Source organism: Chaetodon trifascialis, chromosome 20, assembly GCF_039877785.1.
Source record: "Chaetodon trifascialis isolate fChaTrf1 chromosome 20, fChaTrf1.hap1, whole genome shotgun sequence".
In the NCBI taxonomy this organism is placed as follows: domain Eukaryota; kingdom Metazoa; phylum Chordata; class Actinopteri; order Chaetodontiformes; family Chaetodontidae; genus Chaetodon; species Chaetodon trifascialis.
In genome coordinates, this window is record NC_092075.1 from 6,885,362 (window position 1) to 6,898,636 (window position 13,275).

General features: G+C 43.7%; 2 protein-coding genes across 2 annotated transcripts in view; both read right to left on the reverse strand.

The window, feature by feature from the left end:
* Positions 1 to 623: 623 nt before the first annotated feature.
* On the reverse strand, positions 624 to 5,631 carry sdad1 (SDA1 domain containing 1). The gene is made up of 22 exons (XM_070988747.1): positions 5,425 to 5,631; positions 5,187 to 5,291; positions 4,992 to 5,090; positions 4,754 to 4,864; positions 4,458 to 4,529; positions 4,259 to 4,359; positions 4,115 to 4,172; positions 3,929 to 4,003; positions 3,739 to 3,840; positions 3,575 to 3,644; positions 3,373 to 3,476; positions 2,979 to 3,036; positions 2,846 to 2,904; positions 2,676 to 2,752; positions 2,455 to 2,552; positions 2,277 to 2,353; positions 1,930 to 2,059; positions 1,714 to 1,817; positions 1,443 to 1,633; positions 1,264 to 1,348; positions 944 to 1,105; positions 624 to 834 (listed from the first exon to the last, which is right to left on the reverse strand). Exons 1-22 carry the CDS (start codon positions 5,512 to 5,514, stop codon positions 787 to 789), a joined length of 2,076 nt encoding a protein of 691 aa, XP_070844848.1. The 5' UTR covers positions 5,515 to 5,631; the 3' UTR covers positions 624 to 786.
* A 602-nt stretch (positions 5,632 to 6,233) lies between these two features.
* ptpn13 (protein tyrosine phosphatase non-receptor type 13) overlaps positions 6,234 to 13,275 on the reverse strand; it is a 46,420-nt gene continuing 39,378 nt past the window's right edge. Inside the window, exons 31-49 of the mRNA XM_070988431.1 lie at positions 12,891 to 13,273; positions 12,540 to 12,681; positions 12,278 to 12,433; positions 11,714 to 11,885; positions 11,341 to 11,551; positions 11,161 to 11,222; positions 11,015 to 11,076; positions 10,553 to 10,708; positions 10,237 to 10,402; positions 10,024 to 10,113; positions 9,799 to 9,905; positions 9,641 to 9,696; positions 9,456 to 9,553; positions 8,973 to 9,121; positions 8,797 to 8,887; positions 8,317 to 8,654; positions 8,024 to 8,239; positions 7,861 to 7,923; positions 6,234 to 7,751 (exon numbers count right to left, since the gene is read on the reverse strand). Of these exons, the coding sequence (XP_070844532.1) occupies positions 7,674 to 7,751; positions 7,861 to 7,923; positions 8,024 to 8,239; positions 8,317 to 8,654; positions 8,797 to 8,887; positions 8,973 to 9,121; positions 9,456 to 9,553; positions 9,641 to 9,696; positions 9,799 to 9,905; positions 10,024 to 10,113; positions 10,237 to 10,402; positions 10,553 to 10,708; positions 11,015 to 11,076; positions 11,161 to 11,222; positions 11,341 to 11,551; positions 11,714 to 11,885; positions 12,278 to 12,433; positions 12,540 to 12,681; positions 12,891 to 13,273 (2,796 nt within the window). The 3' untranslated portion in view covers positions 6,234 to 7,673. The remainder of the gene's footprint in view (positions 7,752 to 7,860; positions 7,924 to 8,023; positions 8,240 to 8,316; positions 8,655 to 8,796; positions 8,888 to 8,972; positions 9,122 to 9,455; positions 9,554 to 9,640; positions 9,697 to 9,798; positions 9,906 to 10,023; positions 10,114 to 10,236; positions 10,403 to 10,552; positions 10,709 to 11,014; positions 11,077 to 11,160; positions 11,223 to 11,340; positions 11,552 to 11,713; positions 11,886 to 12,277; positions 12,434 to 12,539; positions 12,682 to 12,890; positions 13,274 to 13,275) is intronic.

Sequence of the window (13,275 nt, forward strand, 5' to 3'; positions counted from 1 at the left end):
ACAGTGCAAATCTTAAAAACTGTGTTTTACATATGATAATTTTACTCGAATGGGGTCAGATTAGAACAAAGATTTGGCACAAAACAGGATTTCTGGAGTTTAAATGCATAGCTTTCCTCTGTCAGTGCCTGCTCATGAATACGTGACAAACTTTATGATTAAATTTTGTGACCAAAGCCGTTTCCTGTGCTGCCTACGACGAGTGCATTCTCAGATTAATGGTGACATTACTCCTGATGGGGCATTTTCAGATTAAAACGTGTGATATGTCAACATTGTTCTGGTTTTAGGAACATTTTTTTGGACATGTGTACAGTGCATTCAGAATATGTTTCTTACAGTCCCCTGTGTGTTTAGCACAGTTTGCAAGGCTGTGGTAGAGACGCACACACAAAAGAAAACACACTTATTTTTAAACATCACAAAAGGCTCGGATATCAACAGGCTTTTCAATATGAAGCACCGACCTTTTCAAGAAAACGGCTGAACGAATGAAACAGGGATGCTGTGCTCATGTACATGTCTTAGTGGGAATATCGTCTTTTTGGGATAAGGGAAAAAAAACTGAATATTTTGTGCATGTAAATGAGTCACTGAGACCTTTACTCACACAGAAACCTTCACACAATTATCAAAGTTGGTTTATTTCAGAAAGCAGTTGAAAATAACACATGAAAAACTGAGTTTTACAGGCTACTTGAAGGATGTACAATATTATTGGAGACAGTCAAAGATCAGGTTTGTGATGGCCGGCGTGAGGCAAACACAGCCTGACGTCCAGGTATCCTACTTGTACTGTTTCCTCTTCTTCAGGAGCGCGTCCCGTAGAGCGACCTGGATAAGAAAATCAAAGTATTTTCAGTTGGAATGTGAAGACCGTTTCATCTTTATACTCACTCAAACCAGATACGGCAGCTCATTGTGACGGACAGGTGAGACTCACCTGCTTCTCTCTGAAGGAGCGTTTGCCTTTGGTTCGGACGTTCTGACTGTGTCTCATCATCATGAAGTTCTTCGTCCTCCTCTTCTCCTTGTTGCTGGTGCTGGCGTGTGGGTTCAGCCTGGTCCGCTTCTTCACAAACTCCTTCCGGTCGGTCCGTCCCGCCTAAAAAACCAAATGCACCATTAGAGCCGAGGTGACTGGTTGACAGACAATTAATCAGTGATTATTTTAATTATCAAAAATGCCAAAAATGTGGGCTTGGGCTGTCAGACAGACAAAGACAGATTACTGATCTGTAATAATCGGTCACGAGGTTTTACCATCGCTGTTGCCAGGCGCGTTTCTTTGTCTGCTTTTGGCTTCTTGTGCAGTTTCTCAATATTCCTCAAGCTCAGCAGCTCCCCTCTGAAAGATTTGTGAGAAAAAAGTGTCTCAAAAAACTCACTGAAGAAAGCTTCCTGTTTGTAAATGATGTTCTGGGTTCAAACGTCCGTCTCACCTGCCGTCGCGCTCGTCGTCACTGTCCCCAGCCTTCCTCTTCTGGCCCTTTCCCGGTGCAGCGTCGATCTCCTTGGCCATCTGAGCCAGGCGGATCTTCTTGAAGTCGTCTTGAGTGAGGAGCCTGCTGCCACTGACCGCCGCCGCTCGGGCTTTCCTCTCCTCGACCGGCATGCTCTGAAGCTTCTCGGCCTTACACAAACACAGGAACGTCAACCCCAACGCGTAGCGAACCACCAGCAGCGTGATGAGCTGTGCGGTTTCATTCTCACCACTTCTGCTGTGTCTTCATCAGACGAGTGGTGAACATCCACCCACTCCCCGTCCTCATCCTCGTCCTCGTCATCATCGCTAATGCTGGCACTCTCCCAGCCATCTGTTGTGCAATATGACAAATATGCATATCAGCCTCATATTGACACAGAGGGCTGGGTGAAACTGGATTCTGCTCTACAGATCAGTTCAGTGTCCCATGAATAGCTGCTCACCTTCGCCCTCCTCTCCCTCTTTGTTCTCCTCCTCCACCTCCAGGACCTCCGCTCCGGGGATGTAGTCTTTAGCCTCGAGCTGTCCGTAGTCTTTGATCTTGGCCTCTGCTGACGCCTCTGTGGGTCTCCCCTGGACAACAAGTGGAACGGATGTACAGTTACATCTCCACGTACATACTAATGTTTCCTCTTTATCTGAGCTTCACACACACAGGACAACATACAAACATAGAGCACACAGAGGGATTATAAACCCTTACACGTACAAGTCGCATATTCATCAAACCTGCGTATTTATTATTCATTCTTAAAGACATGATTTCAGAGAGTTGGCTCAGTTGACTCACCCTGTCCTTCTTGTGCAGCATCTGTGGATTAAGACTCCTGAACAGCTGGATCAGCGCCCTGGCAGACATCATCACATCTGAGGGCAAAAGCACGACGTTTTGTGAGGGAACGTAAGTGCAAACGTGCACAACTCCTTTAATTAGCAAAACTGCGGAGAGAAAGCAGGCAGTCACTCACTCTTGTCTTTGTGGGTTTTGTACTGAGCCAGGTCCTGCAGCAAGTCTTCCGTGATGGCGAGGGGACAGCGGGCCGTCACTTCCTTAATGGCGTTGATACTGGAGTACAAAAAGGGGTAATATATGCTATAACACAGCACACTAAAAAAAAAACTGCATGGATTTGTAATTTTGAACATTTATTCCTTCACATTTCAGGTGAAAGACCAGGCTGCGACTCACCCCACAGTCATGACCTCCCCAGAGTTTCTGTCGGTTACAAAGTTGTTGGCGATGGTCATGATCACCGGTTCGATGATCTGCACACGAGGGAGTGTACAAAAACGGTTACAGTGGAAGCCCAAAGATAAGCTCACATTAATAAAATAACAGATCCGCTGGTCTTAATGTACCTCTGGTGGGACGAGCTGATGGGAAGCCTGAGCAGCACACAGGAGGATCTTTGTCACCTCTAGAAAGATGACAGTTTTTTAATAAAATGTCTCATCAGCAGAGTGATTTTCTTCACCGTGAGCTATTTTTTACCTCTTTGATGGGGCTGCAGAAACCTCTGGATGAAGGGATAAAAATTGAAGAGGAAGAGCTGGAAAAAAACAAAACAATATTCATTATACAAACCTGACTAGCGGGGCGGCGGGCTGAAAAAAGCTATAAAGCAACTGCAACCTTTTCACATAGAAACATCAAGTGAGCTCCTGTTAATATGAAATTGTTGATTACAGCAACTTTAAATATCTTTTCAAGTACTTATAGGCCAATTCAAGTGAAAATAGACTTTATTGAAAATCTGTGCTACATAAAAGCAATGACTCTATTAAGAACGGTTAATTTACTCTGAATATTCATGAGGGCCGATTCTGAACTGCCATCACGCTAAAAACATGCGTCCAAACTAGGCGATGAGAGCCACGTCAGATACCTCGTGGATTCCAACCAGTCTGGATATGAGATCCATCATCATGATCTTCACCTCGAAGCGCTCTTTAGAGTCTTCCAACTGCTTAAAGAGCTTCTCTGAGAAATCTGAAGAAACAGAGATAATTGACAGTTCAGACTTCTGTCAGCCGCAGCACAAAAGGACAAATTCTCTGTGCTGCCGGGGAGACGACAGGTGAGCCTACCTTGAGGATCGTGAATGAGGTGAATGGCGGAGAAATTGAAGATTTCTGCTTTCCTCTTTTTCTTGTGTTTCTGCCCAAAGAGTTAAAACAATGAGCTGAATTCATTTGAACACAGACGTGACAGTGTGAGTCATGACTCTGCGCTGCAGTCACGGCGGTGATACCTTCAGGACTTTCATCGCCTTTTCCAGCTTCTTCTTGTTTTTGGTGGATTTCTTGCCAGTCGCGTATCTCACCTTCAGGTCCCGGACTGATGGTCCCTCCGCCTGAAAGATGAGACTGACTCTTAACGAAAACAGCACAACGAAGCTGCACCACATCTGTCTATCTGATATATGCATCACACAAACTCACCTCTGACTCTGAATCACTCTCATTTTTCTCATCCTCGTCTCTGCCCAGAAAGAATTTAAGACCTGTAACGAGGATCTGAACAGGAGAGAGGCAGGTGAGCATGTTCAGGGCTGCTGCTGCTGCTGCTGCTGCTGTTTCTGTCATATAATAAGAAAAGTGCTGTTTCAAATATAAAAAAAGACGTACCTTTGTCACCTTGGAGAAGCACGCTGTTGTAACGACATTAACAGTTTTGGCATCATTCCTAAGACACAAAAAGACAATAAGTATGGCCAAAAGGTAAAAAAAAGCACTAAGAGTTTCTTTTCTTTTTGAACAAATAAAACTCACCATATGTTTCTTTTGTAAAGCTCCACCATGACATCTAAGGAGATCTTTGCCGCTATGGGATTACTGTCTCTCAGCATGGTGTACATGAAGTTCTGTAAGGTCTGAAACACACAGCAGTACAACACAGCTAATGAGCGGCGTCTGTTTGAAACACCAGTCAAACGTGGAGGGTGTAACGCACGTGAGCGTGTGCACTTACTGTGTTAACCTTGTTGTTTTTGTGCTTCGCATTGATGTTTTTGATATCTGTTACAATGTGTGTGTACAGTGACTGTGGAGAGAGAAAAGCAAATGTTCACTTCTGGAAGGAGATGAGGGAAACGACAAAACACCACAAACAACATCTACCCTAAGCTACGGCCAGTGGGTTCCTCTCCCCTTGCTACGAAAAGCACCTTTAATGAGCAAAATCTATTGAAATATCTCAATACATCCTAAAATTTCAAGGAAAATTTTAAGTATTATCTGATATCTACATGATATCTACATACTAACCTTTCTGAGAAGTTTGTCGTGACATCGCAGCAGCTCGAAAAAGAGCTCCAGGAGACCAGAGGGGTCGATCAGATCTTTATTCCTCAGAAGAATCAGCGCCTTGCAGAAGGTCTGGCAAAGACACACAAAGTGCTAAGAGACATCTCATCCGCACAAACATCAGCAAACTCGCGTTGAAACGATGATCGATTAATTGATAAGGATGAGAAAAGAAGCTCGTGTGCTGACATGTTCTCACCATTCTCAGGTCTGGCTCCAGGATTGTGTGGTAACTCAGTAATAACTCAGACAGCTCTTGTGGAAAGGTGGACAGGTGCTGCAGGTAACAGTGGGCAACCTGGAGGACAATAAGAGCTTTAACTAGTACTACGCATTAATGGTACAAAAACCCCACAGTCTCACCAGTGAGCACAAGCTTTAACCCACACTGTACCTGAGCAAGAAACATGACAAGCTCCGCCAGGTCCTTGTTCGGCTTGTCAGGCTGCAGTTTGAAGATCTGCACATTGGACTGATAGTGTCGGTACTGCTGCAGAAACTGTTGACAACACGACAACGACCACTCGTGATTCACCACTGCAGCATACTGACAGCTCTCGTGTGCTTAAACCGACAAGCAACAACAGGTCTACTAGCTAAAAACTTTAGCAATGTTGGCTAACAACACTTACCTCTTCTACGTATGACTGCGGGTCTCTTTTAATAAGATTCTGCAGTTGTGGCAAGTTGTTCGGCAATTTGTTGCTTTGTCGTCCGGACATGGTTTAAGACGAGTTTGCTATTATTCAGAGAGAAATTTGTGAAAACCAGCAGATTTTACAAGGCCAGCGTGGACAGTGTGGTGGCTGCCATTTAACTTGCAGCGAAGTTCAAACGTCACGTCCGGTCCTGTAAGTCACTTCCGCTCTGAGTAAAGCTTTTTTTTTTTCTTTTTTTTTTGCTGCTGCTCTTGTTCGTTTAAACGATACAGCTATACTTCATATTATTGATTTTTTAATACTACCACTTTATTTACTTACCACTTTGGTCCACGTTACATTTGCCCCGCAGCTCGTGTTGTGAAGCGAGAAGCAAGCTAGCGTTAGCATACTAGCTAGTTTGCTTACAACATGAATGCGTTTAGCAATTTACATTTGTCGTTTGTATTGAGGTATTTTGTACCAACTTTTTACTCCAATTTAACTTTTTTTCCCCTTACAAATGATAACACTAATTTAGTTAAATCAGGACAAAGTGAAGTGACATTATTTACGTTAGTAGGTTTCTTTGCTTAACGTATTTCAAACTCCTTTATTGAGTTTTATCCTCCAACAAAATAACAGTCAGAAATATTTTAAGAGAGGAACCTTTAGAAAGGAAATATGACTAATCATTATGAATTTTGGAACTGTAGAAACTTTTCTTTGATATGCATTCTGCAGGACTTGCATTGTCTCAAACATCAAGCCAGGCGTGCAAAGAAACAGAAAAATGGCTATCTAACACATTGAGCAATAGTAGCTTTATTGTGTTTAAACGGGCAACTGAACAGCCGGTGAGGCCCAAAAACTATCATGAAAGATTTCTGGACACATGGCAGTATTTCCAGAATGAATTTACATTGATGTGATAATGAATTTTGGCACCACATGGTGGTGAAAGTGGTATAAGACAACACATCTGTTAGCAACATCTGCTTTCTGCCACTGTATCTGAAGAAAATGGCACTATTGCATGTGTTAAGTCAGGGGTGTGCATTCATTCGGGACAATTATGTTTAAAGAGTACATACAGTGAAAAGACAGTGACATGAGCGCCTGCAAAGTATGTATTCCAATGCAATAGCAAGGCAGAAAAATGCAAATATGAATTCAACAATGTTCAGTCTTTGTGTAGTTCGTTCAATTCTATGCTCAATTATGAGGCTGATGTTTGCTTTTCTGGAGCATTACAGTCCAAGAGGTTTGATTGCTGGGTTGACAAATGAACACCAATATAATGCAGAAAATCATCACAAACTACAAAGCCAGAAACAATAAGTTGACAGTCACTGACAGCCTCAGCACAGATTCAAAATAATGAGCTTTGTTACTACAATACTGTGTGGAAGCCTACGCAGTTTTTACGAAGTCGCCAACGCCTCTACAGGTGCACAAGCTGTAGCTTCTCTTCCTCAGATGTTTCAGTGGTTTTGTTAGTCAGCAAGCCTGGAAAAGCTGTACTTGGTTAATGTTTATATGAATGAAGTTTGGAATGTGTTGGAAACCTTTCACACAGCATGGATGCTAACAATAACAATGACAAAGTTTGCCATCTTTAAAAAGCACGCCTGAAGGTAAAGTAAAATGACAAAGTCAGGAAAATATTTAATATTTTTCAAAAGAAACTTTCCTCTACATAAAATTTTAAATGTATCCAGTTTAATTTTCAGGAGATGAATATGTACACTTTTAATTTCATCATTTACCCTCAGAGGCAGTGAGCAATTACTGTATAATAGATTTACAAAGCAAATACTGACATAGTATTCTGTCAAGGCATGTTCCAGCATCAAAACAGGATTCAAAATACACAAGTACAATTTTGTTCCACATAAAATACAAAGTCATTCGTCACTTTCAGAATTATTTTAGAATATCTGAGAAAAAAACGAAACAAAAAACAAGTGTTCTCTTGTTGGTAACGGTAAGAAATACAATCAGCAGTTCCCATAGATGCATTGAAAGGGAGTAGCAGCCAAAGAGAGAGAACTCAAAAAGCAAACATAAAAATATAGACTTCTTCAAAGGATTTACTCTCAAGAGAACTGAATATTTTAAGGCATTTTAAAAACATGTAGTGTAATTTGGCAATTTCTGCCTCTGTCAACTCTCCTCCATTTTTGTTTTGCTCTTGTGAATCTGTCACCCAGCCTCCACATGACGGCGATGTGTGGCTTCCACTATCCTGAGATGTTTTCCTCAGCTTGAAGGCATCTGAGGACATAGAGGATCACTTGATAGCAGAAAATGTACTGGTCCTGTAGGAGAAAAGGGACGACGTGTGAAAAAACAAGACCCGAAGAGATGTAGGATCAAAACAGCTGAGAGTTAAGCTACTTCATCCTGAAAGCGAACGTTAAAGCTCACCTCTGTTTGGACCATTCCGTGTCTCTGGAGTCTCATGTTCCTTACGATGTCTGAAATATCAAACTACAAAACACAGTTTATTAGATGTGATCATACTGAACAAGAAGAGTACAAATAAGAACAGAAGCTTCCTTATAAACGAGATATGAGAACATCTACTTACATCAGCATCTTTACTGATGAGACCCAGCACCACGTCCACACAGATGAGGGTCCCTGATCGACCGATGCCTGCGCTGCAGTGAGTGATTATGGGCCCCGATCGATGAGCGTGCCTCATATAGGAGATAAATGTGAGCAGGTGCTCGGGTTGCGAGGGCGTTCCGTGGTCGGGCCATCCCGTGTAGTTCAGATGAGTTACATGCTGGATTTCATTGGTCTAAGGAGGAAGGGACTCTGTTAGCGTGTTTATCGAAGTCTAAATTATCAAAAGAAAACGTCTCTATATAAACTAACCTGGACATCTTTGACCTCAATGAGCCGGATGACGAAGTTGTCCAGATGCTGGTCTTTGATCAACATGATCTGTAACCTGTCGTCCACCATCTCTGCCGTCCTCGGTGTGTCTGGCCAGTACCGCTGACATTTCACTTTCCCTGCCTCTACTTCCTGGGTCATCATGGCGATCACGTTGGACTTCTGCTCCCAGACCATTTGCCAGAAGTCACCCAGAGTGGTGGGTAGGGGACCCTGACAGGCAATGTACACATAGTTCTCATCCTTCACTGACATCTTGATGAAGTTGGCGTTGATGTAGCCCCCGTCTTCGCCCAGCATGACTCGGGTTGTGTCAACTAGGAGATGCGTATATAAAAAAAATAAAAAATTATGCCCAACATTTTAAGTATCCAGCTTTGGGTTTAGTGACATTTTCACATCATCCAGTTTTCCTGTTAGGCTACACTGTACAAAACACAAGCCAACAACTTCTCTTACAGGGAACAATATTCTTGTAGCGATTCTTCTTCTTGTTCTCCTTCGTCTGACCTATCAAACAGTCATCCAGAGGCTGGAGATTCTGAAGATTCTGCCAGGAAGGAAAAGAGACGCTCGTAAAAATCTGCTGAATTTCAAAGAATTCGCAGGCATCGAAATTCAAAGTAGATCCTTACTTCGAACTCCTGCAGCGGGACTTTCTGCTCCAGGAGGCCCCTCATCATGCTGACCACAGTGTTGAGCTTTGGTCCTGTGTACTGGCCATCGGGGACCACTTTGACGAGGGGCAAAGAAGTCAGCTCATCCTCTGTGATGATTGGCCCGTCTGGGGGGGAGGACAGAATGACAGGACAGAGCAGTTAAAAGAGATTTACAAACATAATTAAAAAATGACGATGTCATAATAACTCAAAAACAGTTAAGGAACTGTGAAATCTGAAATTCAGCACATATCTGACCCTATAAATGTGAAACTAAGAGGGAAAAGATGAAACAACATTTCTGTGACCTCACTGCTCTCACCAACTAATTACATGCTGAAATCCAAATCTCATTTGCCCACCCCGATCAGACTCCCCTATCACACGTCATTTCACATTCACTTTTGTGAAGAATTTACAATTTTTAGAGTGAAATTTCAAACTCAAAGTCAGTCTTACCATCTCTCAATTTGAATTCTATGTTTTCAATAGGCAGGTCATCACTTCCCCATGTGATTTCATCCTCCTCTGGCTGTCCGGCACTCATCTGCAGATAGCTGTTGATTCAAAAACACTGATGGTGAGAAGTGAATATATTCACAGTCGTAAATGTGACAGGTGTCGATCCAAAAAGCTAATCTTACTTTTCATTCCTCGGATCATCAACGCTCTCCTCTTGCCATTCCACTTTCCGGGAACTCTGTTATGGAGCAGGCACAAAGAAAATGGAAAGAAACAAAGCAGATATGAGCTTCAGACAGCCTCATGTTTCAGTCAGTCTGGTGTTGGACTCCATCTGTACCTCAGGGGAGTCTTCAGGTAGAGAAGAGCCATCACAGTCTGTGTCCTCTGAAAGCTCTGCGCTGTGCTCCATCTCTGTTTTCTTGTCTAGCGGACCATCTTCATAGTCTGTGGAACATGGGGGTGAAGTCTAGTTTGTCATATTTGCAACAAATGAATTCATTTTCTTCATAAAATGACACAAAGTTCCACATTGTTGTGCATGTTTTCTGGCCTGTGTTATTACCTATTGGTGGTATTGGAGGGAAACCGCCAGATTTCAACTCATCATGGAGAGTACGCAGCTTCGTCTTCGCTCTACTGTCCTCACTCAGGTCTGACAGGAACAAAATGAACACAAACGTGAGTCACGATTTCATTTTAAATAGAGATCAGTTCATAAATGATTAAAACAGGAAAAGCAAATGAACATAGAGATGTTCTGGGCCTCTGACTGTACCTGTGTTTCCATTGCACTTGTCAGAGTTGATGGGCAGATAGGCCAGGTATGTGTTTGGGTTCTGGTCTGACGGTCTGGACACGATGAGATGCACCAGGCCTTTAGCTTTACGGATGGTGGTGACAGCTTTGGTGTGGGACACACCTGTCATCAGCTCTTCATTCACCTGCAAGAAAAAGACAGAAAGTCATTATTAAAACCCTTGAGATGGCTGTGAGTTGTTATTTTGTTTGGGTCATACTGTGGGCAGAGGTCAAGAGCTAATTCATTAATATGACCTTAAATTCTAAGCAGCAAAATGTCCAACATCACTCACTTTCAGCAGCCTGTCTCCCACTTGCAGTTTGCCTGAGGACTCTGCCACCCCTCCCGGTGTGACGGACTTGACAAAGATCCCCCTTTCCCCTCCAATCACAGAGAAACCCAGACCTCCAGCGTACGGCTTCTCCAGATCCAGCTTTATGATCTCCTCCTGCATATTCATCCAACAGACATGTAACACCTTGAATTCAGGATGTTTGGGGGAGAACTGTTTGGTGATGAAGTAGCTATTAAGAAGTCAGACCTAATGAATGAATGAATGAACGCTAGCAGACGTAAGCTTGATGGCAACAGTCGAGCTAATCACTGGAACCATTTGCTTTTAACAGCAACAACTTTTTAGGCATTTACTTGAAATTTCTACACAAAAATGAGAATAAATGCAAGTCAAACAAGTTTTAAGTCAAGCTCATCAATTGCATACAGAGTGAGAAAATAAACGTACTGCTTAACTCACCTCTAAAGGGCAAAGTGCTGCAAGACACTCTGCATCTCTTGAGTCTTCTCCTTTCAGAAAGCCTTAAACAGAAAACAATGTTGCGGTTATGTGCAAAATAACAGATAACATTTTCATAGGTGACACCTTCAGGATGTGAAACGCACCATTCATGTTGGTGTTAAGAAAAGAGACAGTTTTCTGCCCAGGAGAAACTGGCTTTCCATCCCTTTGAGCCCAAGAAAAAAGAGAAATTAAGTTAGCGAAATGATGCCATGTATAATATCTCGAGCTAAAAGCAATATTTTAAAGCAACAAACAGAAAACCAGATTTTCTGTAAGACTACCTCGTGGCCTTGAGAGAGAGATTGTCGAGGGAGAGCTCCAACAGTCTGGTGCTCTCGCTGAGAGTCAGGTCTTGGGTGGGAGCGCCGCAGACGTAGTGGATCAGATCAAGTGGTCTCAGGCTGCCCTCCTGAGAGGCCATCGAACCCGGCAGGATGTCTTTCACAAACAAGACACCGTATACGCTGTCACTGCCACCGTCCAGGACCAAACCTGCTGATGCAACAGGGAGTAAAACAATTTAGGTTTGACTTGGACTGGTTTTTGATGCAACATCTGAGAACGCTTGCACAGCCTCTGAACAGAGGATAGACAGTGTCTGAATTTCAGATGTGCCGGGGAACTTTTATCTTGTTAATGAGGGCTGTTTCTTACCCAGTGGTTCTTGGCTGCTCTTGAACCAAATGTCAGGCAGCAGGTGGGCTTCTATGGGGGGCTTGGGAGCCTCCAAGACCCTCCCTACCACCAAGTCAACCACATGGGGGGCTGCACGTACAAGATTTACCACCTCGGTGTGGCCCATATTGCTCACATCTGTGTTGTTCACCTGAAGATGGAAATTGAAAGATTCATACATTATGGAAAGGGACGATTTGGGAAACTTATATTCTTTCTTGCAGAGAGTTAGATGAAAGATCAATCAAAGCTGTCCAAAGTGAAAACAGAAGGGCAGAGGCAGATTAGCTGTTTCCCTTTGCCTCTAGTCTGAATGGAAGCTAAGCTCAGCTAATCAGCTCCTGGCTCTGGCTCCACAGTTCATGTACAGTCATGAGAGCAGCACTGATCTTCTTATCTAACCCTTGGCAAGAAAGTGAATGAACATAATTCCCAAAATGTTGAACCAGTCCTTTAAATAAAAACTACTCTGAGACCAAGCTTGAATCAATCGCAAACAAGACAGGCTGAGACCAGAGTATGGGATTAGGGATGGATCCGTACCATAATCATTCTGTCCCCGGGCCTGAGCCTTCCGTCTCCTTTGGCTGGGTCCTGGACGATGTCATGGATGTAACATCCGTGATCATTACCTTTGGTGAGGGTGAAGCCCAGGCTGCCTTTTTCAGACTTCACCAAAGAGACCTTGAGCTCGACTTCCTAACAACCGAGATGAGTCACAGTTACAGGAGTTGCCCTTGATCTCAACAGATGATTAAAAATTAAGATCCATATTAGTGTAAAGCTTCTCTCCCACAGTTCTTACCGGGACAAATTCCTCTATTTCGTGTCCATTGCCAGACACGGTGAGGTTTAAGGGCAGAGGCAGTGGAGGAGGCAGGGGATCTGGGCTTGGAGCAGTGGGGGAGAGTGTCTCCAGATCAGCTGTCACAGGGGATGAAGGACACCTGTCCAAACAAAAGACAAAATGAGATATCAGAGGATATAACGAATGCAGACGATATACCTCATTTACAGCACAACACTCATGCACTGTTTTTGCCTTGAACGACAGAGATCTGATCTCACAAACCTCGTGAGATCAATGAAGATAACGAAAAAGCATTAAAAGTACCAGTTGTAAATGGAGCGTTACATTAACACACTGATCAGGTACCTCATGCTAAGGTCCGATCTCGTCACTGACAAGTTGGGGGAGTAGAAGGCTGAGTGGATGGTCTCGTCCAGCTGACCAGTGCTGTCGTAGCGTCCCAGTCCCAGATTGCTGCTGGGGGTGTGGTACACGCTCTGGTCCCAAGTTTTCCTGCTGTGCTCCAAAGCGCTCGGACTGAAGGCTTCTTCCACCTCCTCATCCCCATCAGTGCTGTCACTGTAGCTGTTGTGCCGACCGGGGGTTTTGAGCCGCAGCCTCTCTAGGGCTTCCTCCACCATGCACTGATTCTTCTTGCTTTGTGTACCCGGAGGAGAGGCTGCTTTGCCGAAGCTCAGGCTGGACTCTGCCTGGGTCAGTGGCTCCTTTCGGGGTGATGACATGGGTGTCT

Coding starts and splice junctions, on each gene's coding strand:
- sdad1 (XM_070988747.1), bottom strand. CDS start 5,514: ATGTCCGGACGACAAAGCAACAAATTGCCGAACAACTTGCCACAACTG. Junction 4,530..4,753: donor ACGACAAACTTCTCAGAAAG/GTTAGTATGTAG, acceptor CTCTCTCCACAG/TCACTGTACACACACATTGT. Junction 1,818..1,929: donor AGAGGGAGAGGAGGGCGAAG/GTGAGCAGCTAT, acceptor ATTGCACAACAG/ATGGCTGGGAGAGTGCCAGC.